Source organism: Apodemus sylvaticus, chromosome 18 (assembly GCF_947179515.1).
Source record: "Apodemus sylvaticus chromosome 18, mApoSyl1.1, whole genome shotgun sequence".
Classification (NCBI taxonomy): Eukaryota; Metazoa; Chordata; class Mammalia; order Rodentia; family Muridae; genus Apodemus; species Apodemus sylvaticus.
In genome coordinates, this window is record NC_067489.1 from 61,682,952 (window position 1) to 61,707,008 (window position 24,057).

The 24,057-nt window shown below is 36.5% G+C and overlaps 1 protein-coding gene across 1 annotated transcript in view; it reads right to left on the reverse strand.

Annotated features, from left to right (window-relative positions):
* The window catches only part of Tll1 (tolloid like 1), a 198,884-nt gene that overhangs the window by 85,983 nt on the left and 88,844 nt on the right, over positions 1–24,057 (reverse strand). The window contains exons 5-8 of the mRNA XM_052162659.1: positions 23,798–23,915; positions 7,978–8,156; positions 5,528–5,633; positions 919–1,043 (exon numbers count right to left, since the gene is read on the reverse strand). Of these exons, the coding sequence (XP_052018619.1) occupies positions 919–1,043; positions 5,528–5,633; positions 7,978–8,156; positions 23,798–23,915 (528 nt within the window). The remainder of the gene's footprint in view (positions 1–918; positions 1,044–5,527; positions 5,634–7,977; positions 8,157–23,797; positions 23,916–24,057) is intronic.

Here is a 24,057-nt window from a genome sequence, read left to right on the forward strand (position 1 = left end):
CACAGGAGCAAACAAGATGTACATGGTTTTAAGTGCAGGTCTAAATTGTAACCATATAAATCTCACGAACATTTAATAGGCCTATATTTCAAGAAAATTATGAAAATAAAATTTTAAGGAATATTCTTAAAATATTTTCCTAGAAAATTTGATTTCAAATGAACTCCCCTGTCTTAGAAAAATTTAATTTCTATTGATGATAGTCTTTCAAATACAGATCACTCAAAAATCTGATGCTGGGAATAGTGCCCATTTCATGCACCCATATGAGTGTGCGTGTTCTACCCATGTAAACATTAATTAGGAGGCCAAGAGAAAGATACCAGATATCTTCATCTGCCACCTTTCCTCCACCTATGGCCTTGAGACAAGGTCTTTCACTGTAACAGAAATACCTGACTGGTAGTGCTGGCTGTCCTGCAAAGGTAGATCTGTCTCTCTCTTGCCCTTCCTCAGTGCTAGGTCTACAGACACACACAGATTTCCCAGGTATTCATGTGGGTGCTGGGATCCTCTTGCTTGAGCAGCAAGTGCTCTTACCCACCCAAACCCATTCCCATCCCCCAGAATCTGACTGGGAAAAACTATTCTTTTTAATGTTATCAAGGACACAGCATTTGAGTACAAAAGTCAAAAGTGCTTGGTTATTTAATAAGGATCAACAACTCTACTCTGTGGTTTCCTCCCCTTAATTTAAAAGAAATAAAATGTAGCCCATGTTTGAAATGTGATTTCTGCCAGTTTGTTTCCATTTACAATTATACATATTCTAAAATCCTCGTTGTTGTCCTTGTTTACAATTGCTGAATTTGAAAAGTGAATACCATTTGCAAGAATAGAGACAGACAAGGGAACAGTTGGGGAAATTGAGGCCTGATTATCTGTAGAAGATCTGGGACAAATAAGGATGTTCAGTACCTGGGCAGCGATACAGCTTTCTTGCTTGTGCAATGTCTCCTTTGCTTAACCGGGTCCGTTGACCGATTGCAGGACGGATGCCGTTATCATCACGGGAGGGGAGTATTGTGTCTAAAAACATCCCCCTGCAAAAGCAGAAGCAAGACACACCTACGTCCATGAAAAGCATAGGGGCCATGTTTTCCAAATTCAATCAGCAGTTACAGCAATGTGAACGTAAAGCAGCATATAGGGCATTCAGGACACTCTAATAGGGGCAGAAAAAACAAAACAAAACTCATAACCATTTGCTAATTCCAGAACATCTACCGGCACATATTTTTTCCTTAGATGTGTATCATGTTTTCAAAACAAGGATTACTTAGCAATACTGCACAAAGAACACTGTCATTTTTGTTTTATTCCCCCATATCAATACAAGAATACATTAGACCATCAGATTGTAAAATAGTTCTTACAAAGGAAGAAAAATAGCCATCTGAGCAGGCAGTCTTGAGCTTACAAAATAATTGTAAGAACCAAAAGTTAAAATACAATTTTAACTAAACTGAAGCTGGTTGTCCTTGGATTCTAAGTGTTGCTTCAGCTTATTATGAAAGAATAAGAATAAACAGCATAACCAGTTATATATCACAATGTAAATCAAATGTATAGATTACTCAATTTTTCAAAACAAAAGTCAATAACAAATTAAAAAAAAACCCTTACTGATGGTTTAAATATTTTATTTATTTGCTGCAGATACTGAGTTCTTTTGGATTCAAGGTTGTGGTGAGAAGTTGCTATTTTCCATAGCATACATAGTTTAAAATTCTGACTGCACTACACTAAAGATGCCTTCTAACTTTGCAATGCACATCAAACATTTATGGCTCTGGAGGAGCAGTGAATGGACTGGAAATGTCTTTGAAGGAGTAGAACTTGGGAGCATATAAATGGAGTTTTAAGGGAAATAAAACACAAATAATAGAATGTACTTTATACAAAATCTTTAAACTAATTAATGAAAATATAAAGGTATTTTAAGTAGAGATGAAGAGATATTCCATTCCAAAATATGAGTGTGAACATATTACACATGAACTGTAGGTCATAGTACTGCAGTGTCAGCCCCATTTATCCTTTTCTTTGAGAAAATTTATTAAACATAGTTCTAGGCCTGAATTTATAACAGTAACTTAAAGAAGCTAGCATCCTGCTCTTTACAAAGAACTCTAATATGAGAAGGATGTCAATCAAGACCACAACCTGGAGCCCTCCCACCCTCAGTTAACCTCTTGCTGTCTAGAGAACACAAGCCAATATGCACTTGAGAGGATGTAGAAGGATACAATCCTTGTGCCCACATGATGGGACTGCAAAATTGTGCAGTCCTTGTGGAATGCAATGTGGGAATTCTTCAAAAAGCTAAGAGTCAAAGCAGTATGTGAGTTTGTATTCTAACTTCTTGGGATGACAGAAAACAATGGAAAACATCTCTGAGGGATATCTGTATATCCTGTTCATGGCAGTGCTATTTCAGTCATGAGAAAGTGGAAGTAACTCAAATGCCCTAGCAGCACAAATGTCCATTGCTCAATATGTATAGGCACACACACACACACTCACGCGCGCGCACGCGCGCATACAGACACACCACATACACATTCACATACTACACATACATACCACACACATATGCACACACATACACAAACACATTCATACCAAACAAAGACACACAACACATACATGAAGTTCACACACACACATACACACACAAATACACATACACCATATACATATGCAATCTATCAAAATGCCTATGCTATCATGGTGGCAGTATTCATCAGTATCATGGAAGCAAGCTATGCTGTGATAAGTCTTAAAAAAATAATTGTAATTGTTTGGCATGTGTCAGCCACAAAATGATAAATACTTGTGGTTTCAACTACAAAAGGTATCCAAAATAATTGAATTCAACGAATTTGGAAGTGAATGGGTACTGAAAGTTCTGGAGGTTAAACAAAAAAGAGGAAGCAGAGTTGTCTCATAGAGTCACCATTTCTATTTTGGAATATGAAAACGTTCTGGAGATATGTTTTATAACAATGAATATATTTAACTATTAAAATGAACACCTAAAAGTGGATGAAATGATAAATTGCTATTTATATAGTTTGACATCATTTACAAAAGAGTAACTTCAAATACTTTTGAAGTGGCAGAATTGTTATTTCCTAAAATAATTTCTTTAAACAGATGACTAAATAATCGTTTTAGAGATTCATACTAAAATATTATGAATGAGGTCAGTCAGATCTTTCTAATGGGAAGATACAACCTCTTAAAATTCTACCCCCTCAGAGGTGAAGGGGACTGGAGATGGGGGAAGAACTCTGGGAGGGGAGACCATGAGGGAGAAAACATTTGGTATGTAGATAAATAAGATAATGTGGATTTCCTTATGAAAGGGTATAGAATGGGGTTTGTTGTTTGAGAAATTCATACAAGTACATAATGTGTTTTGACCAAATTCACACACATTCCTCCACCCATTCCAACTCCTACCATACCTTCCCCCACTACTTCTCCCCTCTCCATTTTATGTTCTCAGGGAGTGCAGTTAGGTCAGAACTGATATGGGTTTAGGACCATCTCTCTACCATGACAACCTTATTGGATACCACATTCCTGGAAAAAAAAAAAAGCACTGACCAACTCTCTCTCCCCAGTAACTATCAATTGTCAAAAGATCCTCAGGAGTGGTGGGGACTCTTCCAGTCCACATTAGGATTTCAGCTAGTCTGACCTTGTGCAAGTGTGCACAGTCACACCAGCAGTGTGATGAATAGGATAGCTTTGGAACATTATAGATACTCATGCCTGACAGGCTATGACAGTGTGGGAGACAGAGATTGCAGGCAGCAAGGCTGCTGACTTATTGTGAAAGATGCTAATAATGCACCTGAGTCACAAGGGACAGAACCAGGAGAGATGGACAATTCAAACTTAAGGTCAATCATCTCAGAAACATAGAAAAAAATTCTATTGTTGTTTGGCTACTCTCTAATACCTGCCCCCTCACATATTCTAAAAAAAAAAAAATTAAACTTCAGTTTAATTCTGAATAATTCAGTTTGGCCATGACAGAGAAGTCTAGTATGAACTGAGACCCACACATCAATTTCTTACATGTTCCTATGGAAAACTTAAATCAATTCCAAGTTCCTAACCAAACAATAAAATTTTATAACTCTAATTTCAGCCCAGATTTCTGGGTGTATTTTTACCAAAACTTAAACTCCAATTCCAGGAACAATAAGTATTTGGATATTGTTCTATTTAAATAAATGTATCTGAGAATCAATGTGTCTATGATATGCACTCTAGAAGAGAACTCTTCAAAGTCCTGTTAACATTCAATTCCTTTTAAGGATTTTATTTATGTATGTATTTATTTATATTGGTTATTTTATTTATTTACATTTCAAATGTTGTCCCTCTTCTTCGTCTCCCCTCTGCAATTCCCCATCCCCTTCCTCTGCCCGCCCCTCTGACTCTAAGAGAGGGCTTCCCCACTCACCCACCCACTCCTGCCTCACTGTCCTAGCATCCACCTTTGCTGGGGAATCAAGCCTCCATAGGACCAAATGCCTCCCCTCCCACTGATGCCAGATAAGGTTAAGGTTTTATTTTTTAATAAAGAAAGTTTTAGAATAGTCCCATGTTTTAAGTGTTTATAGCATGCTGTTATTTACATTTTCATTAAAAAAATAACCTGGGAATAAATCTGACTTTGTTCTCTGTTTGGGAAACTGACTTTTTAAACATAATTAACTGTGAGTGAACTGTGAACTGGACAGAGGGGAACAGAAAGAGTGAGGGGAAAAGAGCGTGTGATTGAAAAATGAGAATCAGCAAGTGAAAGAGGAGAGAGAGAGAAGAACTCTGGGGTGGAGCTCCAGCTTCCTTACCTGGGAGCTATTCCCTTGGTAGAAAGATCTATAGAATGAAGTGCAAGGAAACCCCAAACTAATAACAATTCAAACTGAAACATTTAGGTATTATTGACACCATTTTAAGTTGATAGTTTGACAGGACGGCTATAATTGTAAACTACTTGAAAGTGAGGTATCTTCCTAATACAGTCTTTGAGGATTCCTCTACTAATGCCAGTTCTGAGGCACACAGGGTGCCAAAAGTGAAAGCACACAGCCTCAGGCACATTCCAAACACAGGGTGTGCCATGTCCACACAACAGGGGAATCACACAAATGACTTGTGAAGTCTGAAATGTTATTAAATGATGCTTTGCCAATTTAATATGCTGAGTGGCTAGGAAGTTGCTTTCACTAAATATTGAATAACTTTAGGATATATAATTGCTTAAATACTCGATAGCACTGTCAGCATCGCTTTTCATTAGTGCTTTTAGTAAGAACAATAGAAATGCATTTTAAAGGTTTCTTTTTCAAATGTCTGCTTTTGGTATGGATGTTAATTACAACTTCTCTGCTCCAATTCTGCCCCAGGGCAGCATTTGTAGTTCTAAATATAAACACAGCTTTGTGGGGAGTCACGTGACAAAGAGAATGAAAAGTCAAAAGGTATAACCTGAGACTCCAACCTTGAGAAGGTGTTCCTGGCGTAGTGCATGATACTGTCAAAATCGTATCTTTCCCCAAGAGAGTTCACTTCTCCAGGCTCCATCTTTAGAAAATTGTACTCTTGACCTAAGAGTTTGGGAAAAACAACATCATAGGAGACTTGTAAATGAAAGACAAGAGGACAGAAATGTGGGTCCTCTATTTGGGTTTTCCTAAATGATTGGTGCTGCTGTTGCTTGTTCTTATATACTTATCCATGCATGTACAAAAAATTAAGCAAATCCATTTGTCCTCACTCAAACGCCTAATTGTCAAGTGATACTGGAGTGAACCAATGAGCTAATTCTACAAAAGAAGATAAAGAAAAGCATATTGTTCTTGCAAATATCTTTAGCTAGCTCATAATATTCTTTTCTTTAAAATCTTATTGGTTGTAGGTATGACACAAATAATTACAATTATTTATAATTACAGTTTAACATGAATTCAAGTACTCGTGTTTTGAAACAAATTTCTTTTTTATCATAGTCACTTAAGTAGAGCTTTTTTCAAATCTAAGATGTATTTCCAGTCCATGATGGTTTAAATAGAATAGCCCCCTTAGGCATCCTTGAATACTTGGTCCTCAGTCCATGGCACTCTTTGGGAAGAATTAGGAGGTGTGTTTTAAGAGGTATGCTACTATTAATGGACTTTGAGGCTTTAAAATCCCACACCATTCCCACTTATGCTTTTCTTCTTCCTACTTGCAGATATGGATATAAGCTCTCAGCTACTGCTCCAGTGGCATACTTGCCTGTTTGATGCTATGCTTTCTGCCATGATGGTCAAGCCCTCCAATTTAAACCCTCTAAAACAGTAGACCCAAATAAACTCTTGCTTCTATAGTTACCTTCGTCAGGGTGTATTACTTATGGAAAAGTAACTAGGGCATAATCCTTCAATGATTCCTCAGAAGAGGGTAAAGCAGAAATTTCCTATGCTTATTGTCCTGGCTGGTGTTGTGTGTCAACTTGACACAGGCTAGAGTTATCACAGAGAGAAGAGCTTCAGTGAAGGAAATGCCCCCGTGTGATCCAGCTATAAGGCATTTTCCCAATTAGTGATCAAGGGGGGAGGGCCCATTGTGGGTGGTGCCATCCCTGGGCTGGTAGTCTTGGGTTCTATAAGAAAGTAAGCTGAGCAAGCCAGGGGAAGCCAGTAACATCCCTCCATGGCCTCTGCATCAGCTCCTGCTTCCTGACCTGCTTGAGTTCCAGTCCTGACTTTCTTTGGTGATAAACAGCTGTGTGGAAATGTAAGCTGAATAGTCCCTTTCCTCCCCAACTTGCTTCTTGGTCAAAATGTTTGTGGAGGAATAAAAACCCTGACTGAGACACCTATATAGATGATATTGATTCTTTATAACTTTCCTGGGTAATTAATAATTAATAACCAATCACCCACTTATAACTTAACATAGAGTAGGATGGGGATAAATATCATTATGAAGTATTGCAGCCTGAATATTCCATCACCTTTTTTTCACCATTTACTTGCTTTCTTTTAAATGTTCTTAATTGAAATCTTGTTGACAACTGTTTTGTTTGCCAAATGTAATATCTGCCATGCTTTGCTTCCACTGCCGCGCACTCAAAGTGTATATGTCTGCTTTGCTTTCTCCCTTACACTAAGCTTCGTATTTTTCATGGCAGTATCTCCACCACTACTTCTGTGGAAAGTGGAATGAAGTGTATGAAGAAAAAACAAACAACTTAAACATCAACACTCTCGAGTACAGAAAATTCTAAAAATTCAACATAGTCTTGTCATTGACTGTGATTAAAGAAATAGGTTAACCTTTACTCCACTTATGCTTAAGATGAATACTATAACAAAATGACAAAGAGGACTTAGACATTGATTTCAAACAAAATGTACTGGTATTTTTCGGTATGAAAATTAGAGTAAATATATAATTTACAATGAGAGTAGTATCAATCACAAGACTCTAAGAGAAAATTAGATTTTAACCAAAAATTATATTTCAGCTAATGAAGACATCCTTTAAAAAAATCTTTCTTATCATAGTCAAATCTATGAACAAAAAACTCCAAGAACCTAGTAAGACTATCCTGGGAATGACTCATTTCGATGAATTGATTCCCTTCAGAAATTATACTCCACCCATCACTGTTTGCTGTAGATATATAGTACATAACAGCAAACCTTAGACCCCTTTAAGTCTATACAGCATAAATTAAAGAACTAAGTATAAAAATGGTTTATTAAAATTATTAAATCTTGTCAGCTTATTGCTCAAGAGCTCATACCTACTAATGAAAAGCTCAGATATTTAAAATAAAATACCTCTTAGGAAAGAAAGCTTAGAAATGGAATTTTTTTAACATAGTAAGATGTTGAGTTTACTACATTTAGAAAGGGTCATATGGTTTAGAAATGTAAGTTTGCAGGTTCCAACAGGTCTCACCTGGCTGGATGTTCTCTCTTATGATGGTGACATGGTTGTCTCGATCTGGGCGGGTATGTTCATGCCAGAAGCCGATCACGTGGCCCAGTTCATGAACAACAATTCCAAACTTGTCACAGTTCTTGCCAATAGAGATGGCTTGAGGGCCATTCCCCCGCCGACCAACATAGGAACAGCATCTATAAAAAAAGTAGACAGCACAGAAAGAACTTAAGCAGAGAAGACAGCAGGACTCATAGCATGGAACACCGAGAAACAATAGTGATCACTTGTATAGCACAATATATCAAATATATCTTGAGTCAGAACAGTCTTTCATTAATGAGTTTAATATTCATGTAAGTTTCTCAATAATTAAATATTTGACACTCATAAAGATGTGTCATCTTTATGACTGTCAAATAAAGCATTATGTCTTTGCTTTATTTTCACAAATATTAAAAAGTTATATTAGACACAATTATGGTAACCATGACATTTAATGTGCTGCTAGCAGAAAGGTATGTTTAGCCCTCAATATCTATATCTAGAATCACTACATGTTTCTATCAGTATTAGTAAGTATCAGCATGGTAATCCACCAATAATCTAATATTACTTTTCTCTTAAGTTAAAATTTCCTGTTATTCTTTTAAGAAAAAGGAAAAAATGTCTATCTGTGAGAAGACATTGGATAATCATATAAATTAATCTCCTTACCAAAGGAATGATTCTAAAAATTATATAATGCCTTTTAAAAGTTTATTAGGGGATAGGGCAATAGCTCAGAAGTTAAGTGACTACCACTAAAATTGCAAGTACTAGAGATTAGATCATCAAACCCATGGAGATATAGATATACCTGGAATTTCTGATATCCTAGCCACTAAGGACACAACACAGACTACTAGAGCAGGCTGGATAGAGTTACAGATTAGCCATAAAGGCTAACACTGGTCTGCTTGAGAGACACATTGAGGACACTCTCCAATATCAATCCAGGACCCTCTATATGCACACAGAAACACATAGTCACATAAAACTAAAATAGAAAAAAATGTTAATAGAGGGGTCAGACAAGATGGCTGAAAAGATAAGGAAGACACATGTGTTTGACTCTCATGAGTCATATGATAGAAAGAAGGGATTCACTCCAGGAAGCTGTTCTCTTATCTCTACATGTGTGTCATGGCATGAATAGCTTCACAGATTAATACTCACATGCATCCACAAATAAATAAATGTGATATTACAAAAGCTAAGTGAAAGTGAATTACCAATGGTTAGTAGTTAATTGGATAAAGAGGCTCAATCTCAATGCCTCCCCAAAATTTATATGTCACAATAAAACCCTGTTCATCTTGTTTAAAGTGGAGTTTTGAAAAATTAATTGGTCATGAGTACAGATTTCTCATGAATAAGGTCAGACCCCTTATGGATGATGCCATAGAAAGCTACTTAAAGCTTTCCACCTTGTAAGAACACAGCATGAACATAGTCATTTAACATCCAAGAACTGTCCTCACCACACTTTGAACTCATGAAGTCCACAGTGCAAAAGACACCCAAGCTGTGATGCTCAGTGACAGAGCACTGTGTAGACTGTGACAACTTATGAAGAATGACCAGTTAGTAGTGTGTTAGTTTGAACATGCTTGGCCCATGGAACATAGCACTATTAGGATATGTAGCCTTATTGGAGGAGTTGTGGCCTTGTTAGAGGAAGTATGTCACTGTGTAGATGGGCTTTAAGGGCTCTACCAAGTGGGAAAGAGTTCTTCTTAGTTCCCCATTGAAGACACCCTCCTCCTGACCACCTGCCTTTAGGTCAAGATGTAGAACTCTTAGCTCATTCTCCTGTTTGCCTGCATAGACTGAACCTCTGAACCTGTAAGCCAGTGACAATTAAATATTTTCCTTTATAAGAGATGCCTCAGTTGGGCTGTCTTTTTACAGCAATAAAACCCTAAGAAAGGGTTTACAAACATTGTTAAATTGTTACTAAATGTATGTATTGACCACTTACTAAATATTATAGTGTAATATTCATTCCATCTTCTCAAGGAGGCCCATTGATGGTCAGAAAGAATGCTGAGCCTTCAAGAACAACTTATTGAACATTTTCTTAAATTTTTTGATACTTGTATATACTTGATGTTTTTCACTTAAATACAGGTTCCATGAATTCATTTACATATGTCATCCATGCACATGTGTGAGGGTGTACGACAGAGAATCATGTATAGAATCACAAGAGCAAACACACAGAAAGTAGCTATTTTAAAGTAAGTTTTAAATATTATAATGATTGAAGCATTAATAATTACAGATTACATGTAAATATTTTTGGACTATCAAAAGACAGCAGCCCATAGTTGGCCTTGAAAATAGGAATAACAGGTCATTAGACACTGGCAAAGGCCTTTTTTATTTATTATTTTTAAGTGCAATAAATTATTTGCTCAAATGATGAGAAGGGATTTCACTTTTCTTAGACAGTCTTGTTGATTTTCTACAAATGTAAATTCTCATATCACACTCCCTTATTCTTCCCAACTTAGCTTTGCATTCTTTAAATATCTATACATTTTTAACTCGTGCTATATCAACTTGAGAAGTTAATTCATACTCATTATTTCTGAGTGGTACGTCACCTAATTAAGGTCAGTACATCAGTAACATAAGTCTTTGGGAAAAGACTTGTGGGAAAAGAGTGATAATTAACAAATATTCTCTTTTGCCCCTACATATATTTTATAAATGATACATACAATTCATACACAAGTACATACCACACACTAAAAAGTAATTCTTACATATTCAAAGATTAATTGATTTAGGAAAAGGATTACTTCTTATAAAGTTTGGAGATTTACTCTAAAATACTTGGTATTTTAAAGCAAGAGTAAGTAGACAGAAATATCTGATGATTATATAGCAATTAAATTACCCGCATTGAGTCACTCTAGCTGGTTATATTCAGAGAACACAGCACTTTGCAAAAGAAATTCTGGGGCATAGGAAAAGCCGTCTATTTATTTAATCCTAAAACACTCTTTTTGGCATAATTGAACCCAGAGCAATTTCCCATAATAAGATGGGATTTCATAGTGGAAAGGAAAAACATATTTCACAGTGCCTATTTCATAGAGCTATTATTTTCAATGACTCTGAGAAATAAAAAAGTGTGGTACTTTGATCCTTGACTAACTAAAGGTCTTAAGTACAGGAGATTCTAGACATTAAGGTTTATTAAGTATATATTTAATCAAAACACTGTCTTAGTATCTGGCAAAATCCAGTTTGATAATATTTTCTTCTACTTGATTCTTGACATTTCATTATAATTTATTTTTCATTTTTACATTGTGATACACCAAAGGTCAGTCTGACCCTTACACACAAGGTGAGAATTCATAGATAAGAAAGTTTTATTTTACCTTAAATTACAGAAAGTAATCTAAATCTCATGTTCCTGGCTATTATTTAAAGTGTACAGATCAAAACACCATAAAGTTTTCTCTATAGATCCATAAGTTAAGATTGTTTTTACTTTTAAAAATTACTTCCAATTATTTTATTTAATCAATGTATTATATTCATTAAGATGACTCAATTCTTTAACTATTTTCTATTTTTAAAATGCCTCAGGACATATAAGCTCAAGTGACCCATTATACTAGTGCATGGTATAGGTACAGTGACAGGCAGGTAGGTCAAGAGAATAGAAGTGAAGACCCAGAAATGAACCCACACACCTAGGGACCCTTGATCTTTGACAAAGGAGCTAAAAAGATTAAGTGTTAAAAAAGGCAGCATTTTTAACAAATGGTACTGGTTCAACTGGCAGTCAACATGTAGAAGAATCCATATTGATCCATTCTTATTTCCCTGTACAAAGCTCAAGTCCAAGTGGATCAAGGACCTCCACATCAAACCAGATACAATAAATCTAACAGAAGAGAAAGCAGGGAAAGTCTCAAACACATAGGCACAGGGGAAAATTCCTGAACAGAACATCAATGGCTTATGCTCTAAGATTAAGAATTAACAAATTGGACCTCATAAAATTAGAAGGCTTCCATAAGGCAAATGACAATGTCAATAATACAAAATGGCAACCAACAGATTGGGAAAAAATCTTTACCAATTCTACATCTGGCAGAGGATATACAATATATACAATATATACAAATATATACAAAGAACTCTAGAAGTTAGACTCCAGAGAACCAAATAACCCTATTAGAAAATGGGGAACAGAACTAAACAAAGAATTATCAACTGAGGCAACTTGACTGGCCAAGAAGCACCCAAAGAAATGTTCAACATCTTTAGTCATCAGGGAAATGCAAATCAAAACAGCCCAGAGATACCACCTCACACCAGTCAGAATGGCTAAGATCAAAAACTCTGGTGACAGCAGATGCTAGCAAGGATGTGGAGAAGGAAGAATACTCCTCTACTGCCAGAGGGATTGAAAGCTAGTACAACCACTCTTGAAATCTGTCTGGTAGTTCCTTAGAAAATTGGGCATAGTAATCCTGGAGCATCCAACTATACAACTCCTGTTCATATACCAGAAGATGCTACAGCATGTAATAAGGACACATGCTCCACTATGTTTATAGCTTTATTTATAATAGCCAGAAACTAGAAGCAACCCAGATGTTCCTCAAGAGAGAATGGATACAGAAAATGTGGTACACTTACACAAGGGAATACCATTCAGCTACTAAAAACGATTTCATGAAATTTGCAGGCAAATGGATGGAACTTGAAAATATCATCCTGAGTGAGTTAACTCAGTCACAAAAGGATAAATATGATATGTACTCACTGATAAGTGGATATTAGCCCAAAAGTTAGGAATAAGCAAGATTCAATTCATAGACCATATAAAGCCCAAGAAGAAGAAAGACTAAAATGTGGATGCTTCAGTGCTTCTTAGAAGGGTGAACAAAATACTCGCAGGAGGAAATTTGGAGACCAAGTTTGGAGCAGAGACTGAAGGAAAGGCCAACTAGAGACTACCCCACCTGGGGATCCATCCTATATATAACCACCAAAGCTAGACACTATTGTGGATGCTTGTTGATGGAACCCTAAAATGGCTGTCTTCTGAGAGACTCTGCCAGAGCCTGACAAATACAAAGGCAGATGCTTACAGCTAATCATTGGACTGAGCTCTGGGTCCCCTCAGGAGGAGTTGGAGAAGAGACTGGAGGAGCTGAGGGGATTGGCAGCCCCATGGAAGAAGCAACAGTGCCAATTGGCCAGAACCCCTGGAGCTCCAGGGGACTGGACCACCAACCAAAGAGTAGACATGGAGGGACCCATGGCTTTGGCAGCATATGTGGCAGAGGATGACCTTGTTGGATATCAGTGGGAGGAGAGGCCCTTGGGCTTGAGGGTGTTAGATGCCCCAGTGTAAGGGAATGCCAGGAATGGAAGATGGAATTGGGTGGGTGGGTGAGGGGAGTATCCTAATAGAAGCAGGGGTAGGGGGATGGAATAGGGGTTTCTAAAGGGGAGACCTGGAAAAAGGGAAAGATTTGAAATGTAAATAAAGAAAACATCCAATATTTAAAATAGATACATGAGGACAAGGGGCTCTGCCTCTTCTGTTCACTAACAAGCAGGAGCATCCAAGGCAATGTCTTCCAGGAAGATACTACATATTGAAAAGCTTACTTAAATATCTAGCCAACTTCCTTAGCTTCTCTATATCCATGAAGACTATCTCAATATATATCTCCCAAATTTCATTCTCAATAAAGATAACAATAAATAAATAAACCAACTCCATATACACTAATTAGCTCATCTTGGAGATTCTTCAGGGTATATGCCAAGAGTGGTATAGGGTCCTCCAGTAGTACTATGTCCAATTTTCTGAGGAACCGCCAAACTGATTTCCAGAGTGGTTGTAGCAGCTTGCAATCCGACCAGCAGTGGAGGAGTGTTCCTCTTTCTCCACATCCTTGCCAACACCTGCTGTCTCCTGAGTTTTTGATCTTAGATATTCTGACTGATGTGAGGTGAAATCTTACGGTTGTTTTGATTTGCATCTCCCTGATGACTAAGGATGTTGAACATTTCCTTAGGTGCTTCTCAGCCATTGAGTATTGAGACATGCTCCACTATGTTCATAGCGGCCTTATTTATAATAGCCAGAAGCTGGAAAAAACATAGATGTCCCTCAACAGAGGAACAGATACAGAAAATATGGTACATTTACACAATGGAATACTACTCAGCTATTTAAAACAATGAATTCATGAAATTCTTAGGAAAATGGATGGAATTAGCTCATCTTGGTGGAAATTAATGGTAACCTTAATCTTTCTTCAGCTTTCTCACTTCAAATACAACCAGCAATCTCAAAGCCTCCCTTTTTTCCATAGTCAGTCATGTTGGCTCTACCTTTAAGCTATGCTCAGAATCCTTCGTATGGACTGTAATGTCAGTACCCTTTTCTAAGGGCCTATCATTTTTCATGTGGAATATTGAATGTTTCAACAATTTTTTCTCAATTTCTTTCTTACCTCACTATCACAGTGTATTTCTTAACATCATGGTAGTTTTTAAGTATCATGTAAGATTATGCCATTATTTAGCAACTCTGTGGTACATTGTGGCAATGCTCAAAAATATTCATTCCCCATCTCTAGCTGATGATTATGAGTGCCTGCCCCACTAATGTTGGGTTTGGTTAAATGGCTTGCTCTGGACAATATCACAGAAGCCAAAACTCTCATCTCAAGGGAAAACATTGAAGAGTCAACACATGGCTGACCATGTGGTTGCCATTTGGTCTGCTGTGAGAAGAGCTATGTCCAGAATGAGGCATCTTCATAACAGTGCACATAGGACTTAGATGATCATGCGTTAGTAAAAACCATTTGTTGCTCGAAAGGTCTGAGATAGAGGCATGCTAGATTTGATGGTATAGGTTCATGGAGCTGAAAAACCTGGCTGTCTAAATTCCTAAATTATCTTCGTAGCCATAAATATTAGCACATAGAGCTTGTCTCTCAGCACTAACCATAAATATTAGCACATATAGGTCATTCCTCACCATGTTATCACTGCCCTCTGTTATCACTGTTGCTCTACTTTGCTTTGAATATAAGTAAACTCATGCCTCACCACATTTTGTGTATCATAGGAGAAATTCCAACCCCTGAACTATTCACATGGCTCTCTTTCATCCCCTTTCCATGTCTTTCCACAAATTTGACCTTTAATCTCTGTTTACTGTTTTTTTTTTTTCCTCTAAGAAAGTATTGTGTTATTTTTCTGTTTCTTTTCTGTCTTTTCTAGAATGTAAGCATTTTAGGAGGCAGGACCCCCAACCTGTTCACAATGCAAGTGCTAGCTCACAGAATAGTCTCACAGATTCACAGCCTCCATAAATCTTTCATGAGAATTTAAGTCCTTTAAGTTAGAAACAAGAGATAAGACACCAGTGGCAAAAGCAGGTACAGCAAGGGATAAGGGGGCTCTTTCTGACCTTCACTCCTCCACCTGGCTCTCTAGTTTTTTTCTTTGCATGAGTCAAGATTTATTTAAACACCCCCAATAAATTAATTCTTATTACTTTAACTTGTCTCTGTTGTTTGCATACAAGAATCTTGGCCAGCAACACATTTAAATGAAATTTTCTTGAAGAAAGAATACACTTTCTGTTCAATGTTATGGTCCTTCAAAATAGTATGAATATGTCAAAATGGTGTACACATGAAATAAATATAGGATAATTTCATGGGTATCTTATTTCAAATAGACTAAATCCAAATATTGAAGCAAAGCCTAAAATATAGTTAAATTAAATTGGTAGGTTTTTTTTTGAAAAATAAAACATTAAAAAGTGTTAGAACAAAGTTGCTGAAGAAACTAATAAAATAACAGAAGTAATAGAGATATAGAACATTAAAGTTAACAAATTTGATGAGATAAATCTCTCATAAAAATGAATCAAATAATTTTCACTAAAATATATCACATTTTATTAATAATTTTCTTATAGTAATTTCTACTATTGTTAAGAGCCATTTATTGAAAATATTACTTTTTCATCTTAATTTGTTTAAATAGGGAGGGAAGATTAAAGTATAAATCCTATTGAAAAAGATAACATGTATTCACATTTTTAATGAAAACATACATTCTGGTAAACATTTGTGCATAGTTATAACCCAAAACCTTGAGACTCACTGCAGTCAAATGACAAAATAATCTGGCTAATCTCTTTTAATATTTATTAGTTTACTTTTCTTGTTTTATTTCATTATTATTTTTTTCTCCTCACCATCAGTTGGCATGAAACAAAGTTTCCTTAGCAAAATAAAACAAAAAATATAATGTTGTAAAACAGTGTTTTACAACCTTCCTAATGCTAGAACCCTTTGATACAATTTCTCATGGTGTGGGGACTCCCAACCATAAAATTATTTTCTTTACCATTGTCATGAATTATAACATATTTGACGTGCAGGGTACCAGATATATAATCTCCAGATGAGTTGTGATTAGCAGGTTAAGAACCACTGTTCTAAAAATTACTAAAAATTCCTTCCATATTCAATAGTTGTCCCTGCGAGTATGAAGTAGACACTCTCTTTAAGTTCAGTTTCTAGTTTTAGATATTATAAAAGTTACAGGTTGACTGATTGACAAGGTGTTGAAAATACGATGTGTTTTAATACTGGATTAATATTAGAAATAGAACTGATTGAGGCTGAAGAGTTGGTGATTTAGTACACTGGCTGCTATTCCAGAGGATGTGGGTTCAAGTCTTATCACCCATAGATTACAAAGATTTGATTATACCTCCAGGTCCAAAAGACCCAGTGCCCTCTTTTGGCTTCTGCAGGTACCAAAAACACACATGGTGCAAACATACATACAGATAAAATACCAATACACATTAAATACACATTAAATAAATACATTTATAAGAAGAAAGAAACAAGACTCCAATTACACCATGGTACAGGCATGTTACATTCTATAGAGTCATAGATTATATAATTAAATGCTATACATCCAATGCCTCAGTGCTTCAGACATAAAATACCTAACACTGAACTCCAGAGGGGGTGATGAATGTTTAACTTGCTATATTCTAGCAGGTCCTAAATATGTCATGCAATACCAATTCCAAGACCTTTTCAATTACAGATTAATTTTGATAGATATATGTAGCATTATAGCAATAAATATGATGACATAACTATATTATTAGCTCTGCGTAAAATTTAAAATAATTAAAGTGATAAAAAGCCATTGAATTATTTCTATTGCAAAATGTCATTTCTACTACTGAAAAAAATGATATAAGGCAAATGACAAAATGTGAAATGGTATCCCCAAATCACCAAAATTCAACAATAATACAATAACATTGACAAATATATTTACACATAACACTCAAAAAATAAGGTTTTCCTACAAGTTACATATGGAGTAAATTAGGGATAAGCATGTATATATATATATATATATATATATCTGTATGTGTATGTATATATGTACATACATATACATACACATATACATATACATAAGCATACACATACACATATACATATACACATATGATAATAATGAAAAAGAGGCTATGAACTTAAAGGCATGTGAGGAAGGATAAATGGGAGGGTTTGGATGGGAGAAATAAAAGGGAGAAATGTAATTAAATTATAATCCTAAAAATAAATAAAACCACTTTATATATAAAAACTCTTGAGTATTAGGAGGGCAGGTGAATTTTAACTATCTGAAGGTAAGCTACAACTCTTTAGCTTATTTATATGTAAATGATAAATTATTACCTTGCTTTGCTGTTTAAGAAATTCATGAAACTTAAATAATGTTGAAATTGTGTACACATTCATGAACATCTCCATGTAAAACAGGGCATGGGTATCCATGAGGACACCAAGGTACGTCATGTGTATTCATCTTTCACAAAGACAGACACTTGAGCAAAATTGAAGTGAGGTAATTGTGACTCCCATGGATGGAGCACACTCCCAATGTGAATATCTCAAATACAAAGCCCTGGGAACAATACCACCGAAGAAGGAAGACCAGAGTTGTACTTATTTCATGTAAAAAATCATTTGTTATTTTATTTATTGAACTTTATTTCCATATTTGCTAAATTCATGCTGTTAGAACTCAAGCCAAGGACCTTGAGCATGGAAGGCAAGTAGTTGATGAGAGACATTACCAGCTCTTAATTTTTTTTTTGCCTTTAGTAAAGTCTGAATTTATATTTCAACAAAAGAATGTTAATACAAAAACTTGTTCTATGGAACACTGTTTCAAATACTCTAAGAAATAAATAATCAAGTGTACAGTAGTATTTCTTCCCTGCTATGTCATATAAACACAAATTATAAGGTATAACCATATGTTTTAACAATATATATATATATTTATATCGATATTCACATTGTACCAAGAATCAGCAAATTATTGAATAATTAATTCATTACTATACATATGACATTTTGACTCTCAATTTTTCCAAAGAATATCTACATATCATAGCTAAAGTTTAGATTTTTCATAGTCAGTCTTTATGCTTTTTTTTTTACTTTTTTTAATTCGATATATTTTTTATTTACATTTCAAATGATTTCCCATTTTCTAGACCCCCACTCCACGAAAGTCCCATCAGCCCCCTTCCCTCCCCCTGTTTTCCCACCCAACCCTTCCCACTTCCCTGTTCTGGGTTTGCCCTATACTGTTTCACTGAGTCTTTCCAGAACAAGGGGCCACTCCTCCGTTCTTCTTGTACCTCATTTGATGTGTGGATTATGTTTTGGGTATCCAATATATATAAAGAACTCAAGAAGTTTGACTCCAGAAAACCAAATAACCCTATTAAAAAATGGATTACAGAGTTAAACAAAGAATTTTCACCTGAAGAACTTCGGATGGATGAGAAGCATCTTAAAAAATGCTCAACTTCATTAATCATTAGGGAAATGCAAATCAAAACAACCCTGAGATTTCACCTTACACCAGTCAGAATGGCTAAGATTAAAAATTCAGGAGACAGCAGGTGTTGGCGAGGATGTGGAGAAAGAAGAACACTCCTCCACTGCTGGTGGGGTTGCAAATTGGTACAACTACTCTGGAAATCAGTCGGGCAGTTCCTCCGAAAACTGGGCACCTCACTGCCAGAAGATCCTGCTATACCACTCCTGGGCATATACCCAGAAGATTCCCCAGCATGTAATAAGGATACATGCTCCACTATGTTCATAGCAGCCCTATTTATAATTGCCAGAAGCTGGAAAGAACCCAGGTATCCCTCAACAGAAGAGTGGATACAAAAAATGTGGTATATCTACACAATGGAGTACTATTCAGCCATTAGAAACAATGAATTCATGAAATTCTTAGGCAAATGGATGGAGCTGGAGAACATCATACTAAGTGAGGTAACCCAGACTCCAAAGATGAATCATGGTATGCACTCACTAATAAGTGGATATTAACCTAGAAAACTGGAATACCCAGCTCTTAATTTTTAATTGACAAATAGTGATGACCCTGCACCTCTGCAGGGACTGATATGTTTCCATGCATGTGTTACTAAATGGAAGCATGGCCTAGTTTGAATTCATGTGCCCAGACTTCTCCTGTGAAGTCTTTAAGGAGGATTATCTTCAGTCATCTGCCCACCCCTCCCCTTTTAATTGAAATAAATATTCATATTTTATGTTTTGATCATGCTTCCTTCTCCCTCAGCTCCTCTCAGCATGTTCTTTCTCTTTCTTTAAAACAGACAAAAGCAAAATCAACAGCAAGGAAAGAAACACAAAAACTATAAAAATGAATACACAAAATAAACAAAAGACCAAGATAAAAAAATCCCAAATAATCAGAGACAAACAATCTACAAAGATATCCTTGAATTTATTTTGTGGGACAGCAAGTAGACGCAGGATTCCACCCTTAACCAAGAGACTTTCTGCAATTGATACTCTCTGGCAGAGAAATCTGAACTGACTTTAGTGGAGCCATAGGGCATATGTTAACTACATCTTAGGACAGACCCCATGATCAGGAGGACTTGTCCATTATATCCTTTGACTTCTCTATTCATCATTGTCTGCTTTGACATAGGAATGAATTGTCTCCTGATGAGAAATACCACTTTCCACATTGTTCAATCTCTTTTCTTTCCTTGCATTCAAAAGACACCATCTACCTCATAGTCTTTTAAAAATGAAGGATGAATAAAATGGAAACGATGATGAATGGGGAAAACTGTTGTGTGAATGTGAAAGCGACTGGAGAAATGTTAAAGAAAATGAGTATAATCATCAGTGTACTAAAACAAAAACACAGCTATGTTTTACAAAAGAGAGAAAGACATTTTGATCGAAATATATTATGTATCAAGAAATATATAAACAGGGGTGTAATTGGTTAATTGTGTAATCAATTAATTAGAAGGAAGCTTGGAGGTCTAGATGTTTAAAATGCTAAATAGATATAAGAACTAGAAAGCAGTTCAAAGGTACTGAAAATTACCCAGCCATAATTAGGGTAATTTGAATTAAATATTACTTAATTATTGAACAATGAATAATATTCTATAGCACTATCCAAAAATATCTGGAGTTTTGAAGTGCCATTCAGGTCGAGCAAAAACTGAAATGCATTATATTTTAAAGTTAAATCATCGAGAAAAAACTACCGGAGAAAGTAAATACAATGGGGGGTGTGCAGTCCCACGTTTCCACATGGAGATTATGTATATTTCCCCTAAGGAGGAAACAAGGCATCGTTATAGGGCAAAATGCATCTTTTCCAAAAGAATTAAGTAACCATTTTAATTTCTATATGTGAACATAGACTACTTAGGTAATTGGAGCAGTTAGATCAGTTCTCATGTCTAAAAGATCTTCAGATAATAAGTTCAAAAGAAATGAAATGACAATATTACAAAATCAGCATTTTTGGTTGAGAGCCTACACTTTAACAGATATTTCTCACTATTTTAGTCTTCTAATGTGTGTGTGTGTGTGTGAGAGAGAGAGAGAGAGAGAGAGAGAGGGAGAAAGCAAGAGAGGGAGGGAGAAAGAGAGAGAAGGTATGGATCTGGATGATGAGAGAGAGGGGGTATGGATCTGGATGATGATGAGAGAGTGAGAAAGAGAGAGAGAGAGAGAGAGAGAGAGAGAGAGAGAGAGAGAGAGAGAGAGAGAGAGAGAGAGAGAGAGAGAGGGAGAGGGAGAGAGGGAGAGGGAGAGAGACAGAGAGAGAGAAAGCGAGAGAGGGAGGGAGAAAGAGAGCGAAGGTATAGATCTGGATGATGAGAGAGGGGGGTATGGATCTGGATGATGAGAGAGAGAGAGAGAGAGAGAGAGAGAGAGAGAGAGAGAGAGAGAGAGAGAGAGAGAGAGGTATAGATCTGGATGATAGGTGAGGAAGGGGGATCTAGGTGTAATGTAGGAATGGAGAAACTTTAATATTTATGAAAAATCCTATTTCAATTATTTTAAAAAAACATAAAAAATTAGCTAGATGCACTGATATGATTTAAAGGTCAATTACCATAATTGTTCTTCTTTTGTTTGATAAAAATATGTCTCTAAATTACAAAACAGAAAAAAAGAAAAATCAACATTTTGTAATGATATGGATGTTTCTGATGGTTGGGTCCAGTTACCAAAGCACCTCTCTACTGATTATTAAAAACATCAGAAACAAAAAAGTCCAACCACATGTGCCTTCTGATGTCAGGGAACAGAAAACAGACAGAAGCAACACCAAGTAACACTAGAAGACAAATCCAGCTACACTTAATCAGATTTCTAGACAAAAATGTAAATTAATTCTAAGTACAGTGAAGAAGTTTGCACGTTTCGATAGGAGGACTTTTTAAAAGTTTCTAATTGTTTTTTAAATATATGTTTACTGGGTTAGGGGTATGAACAAGAGTATAGGTGCTCACAGAGGCCACAGCATTGGGTCCCTTGAAACTGGAGTTACAGGTGCTTGCAGGTAGACATGATGTGTGTGCTAGGAACAACTCGGGTCCTCTAGAAGAACAGTGACTTCCCTGAACCAGTGAGCCATATCTCCAGTCCAAATAAAATGACTTTGGATATGTTTGGACAGCTGCTACAACTGTAGCTTGCAATATTATATAATTTGTGGAGAGACATGAAAGCAGAAACAGCTTATGTGGACATTACTCTAAGGTCCTGATGTTTTTTGAGGAAGTTGGATTTTTTCTTTCAGGTCAGACTTACATGAAAATGTTCTTGGGTATAAATGAAAATTTACTTCTGAAATAGAGCGACAGTTTTCCTTTTAAATAAGTTTAGAAAACACACCCAAATAGTTTAATAGCAATGATGGATATTGGCACTCTGCCGTAGAAGTGTCTATTGAAATACAATCTCAGTATTTAAAGAATCTTTTTTTTCATCATAAAATGTTTATATTTATTATTCATTGTGTGGGGGAGGTAGTACACATGACTGGATGCATGTGTATAAATATGAAGACGGCTAGTGGGAGTCTATTCTCTGTTTATAACATGTGAACTTTGTAGATCACTTAGGCAATTGGATGATCTGTTTGCAAGCACATTTACTCTCTGGGACACCTTGCCGACATCCTAAAATTATTATATATTCTAATATAATACTTTTTTACTCTATTATATGCATATAAATTGATCCTATTTATCTCCTAACCCCCTCCACAACTCCTCCTTTCTCTTTAAATGTCAAATCCTTTTTATTTTTTATTTTTCCTAAAACTATTTTTAAGAAAATATCTGCTATCTTTTAAGCACATTTGGAAAACACAACTCTAGGAGAAAACATGAAAGAATATTAGAAATTCTGAAACCTTGTGTGAACCAGTCTGTTTGGAAGACAGTTCTTGTGACCACACCTTGATGAATTAAGACAGGAGAACAGGTAGTTGGCCCTACAAGTCTGAGATGCTATGGAGGAGAACTGGAGAACCTGAGTACCAGCACAGGGCAGCCGAGTCCAAATAACAGGATGGGTAACTAACTACTAGAAAACAAACTGCTTAGACTTTCCGGGGGGGGGGGGGGGGAAACTGGATACAGACACTGAAGCTTCTAAATAACAACAGGCAAGCCCTGGAAAAATTGCTGGAGTTAGAGAAATGACCTGTAGGGGGAGGTATTAACTCCCTAATTAGTTCTTTATTGTGTCAATAAAAAGGACAGAAGCCAATCGTTGGGCGAACAGAAGAAAAGGTGGGATTTCCCGGTCTCAGGAGGAAAAGAAGAGGACTAGAGGGAGGGAGACAGGGCGGGTGGTGGAGTACAGGAAGTGCCGGACGGACGAGTAGGTCTCAAGGAGAACCTACAGTTTGTAGCCTCCACTGTGGGAGGAGGCCAAGGGGGATGGGGCAAGATAGTCTTCGCCCAGACATTGAGTTATCTGGCTAGTTTTAAAACATAAAGGCTGTCTGGTGCTTTATATCTGTGACTAAGGTGGGCAAGAGAAAGGGCACACAGCCTGGGCTGGACGGTACAGTGGTTGGTCGTTGGCTGCTTAGCAGAGCTAGCCATGAGAAGTTGAGGGAACTCAAGCAAAGCTCACAAGATTGAGCTAACATGTTTTTGAAATTAGAGGCAAGATGTCTTTCAAAGGCACACAAAGCCCAGTGATCATTAGATACATTTTTCTGAATGGAGATTTTTCTCATGCAAAACACAGAATCTCTCTCGGCCAAAGCACAATGCAAACCGGAAGAACGCTATCCTACCTACAGGCTTTGCCCTTTCTGTCTTTAATCGTGAAGTCTGTTCTCCACTTACCCACAAGGCCTGTAGGTGAACACAATGTAACTTTCTTCATCACTTCTCTCAGTGAAAGTCACACAGGTGTGCTTTTCCCAGTGTCTCATGGCCTGCTTGAACATGGCTCTCTGGCTGCCTGGAAAAATTCATAACTTTAGGAAAACAGTGTGGGCTCACAAGGAGGAAGGCTTTGTGCTGGCTCCCCTACCCTGGCTGGCAAGATGACAGCAAGATGGTTCAAGATGACAAGCAGCACTGACATCAACCAAGTCTGGTTC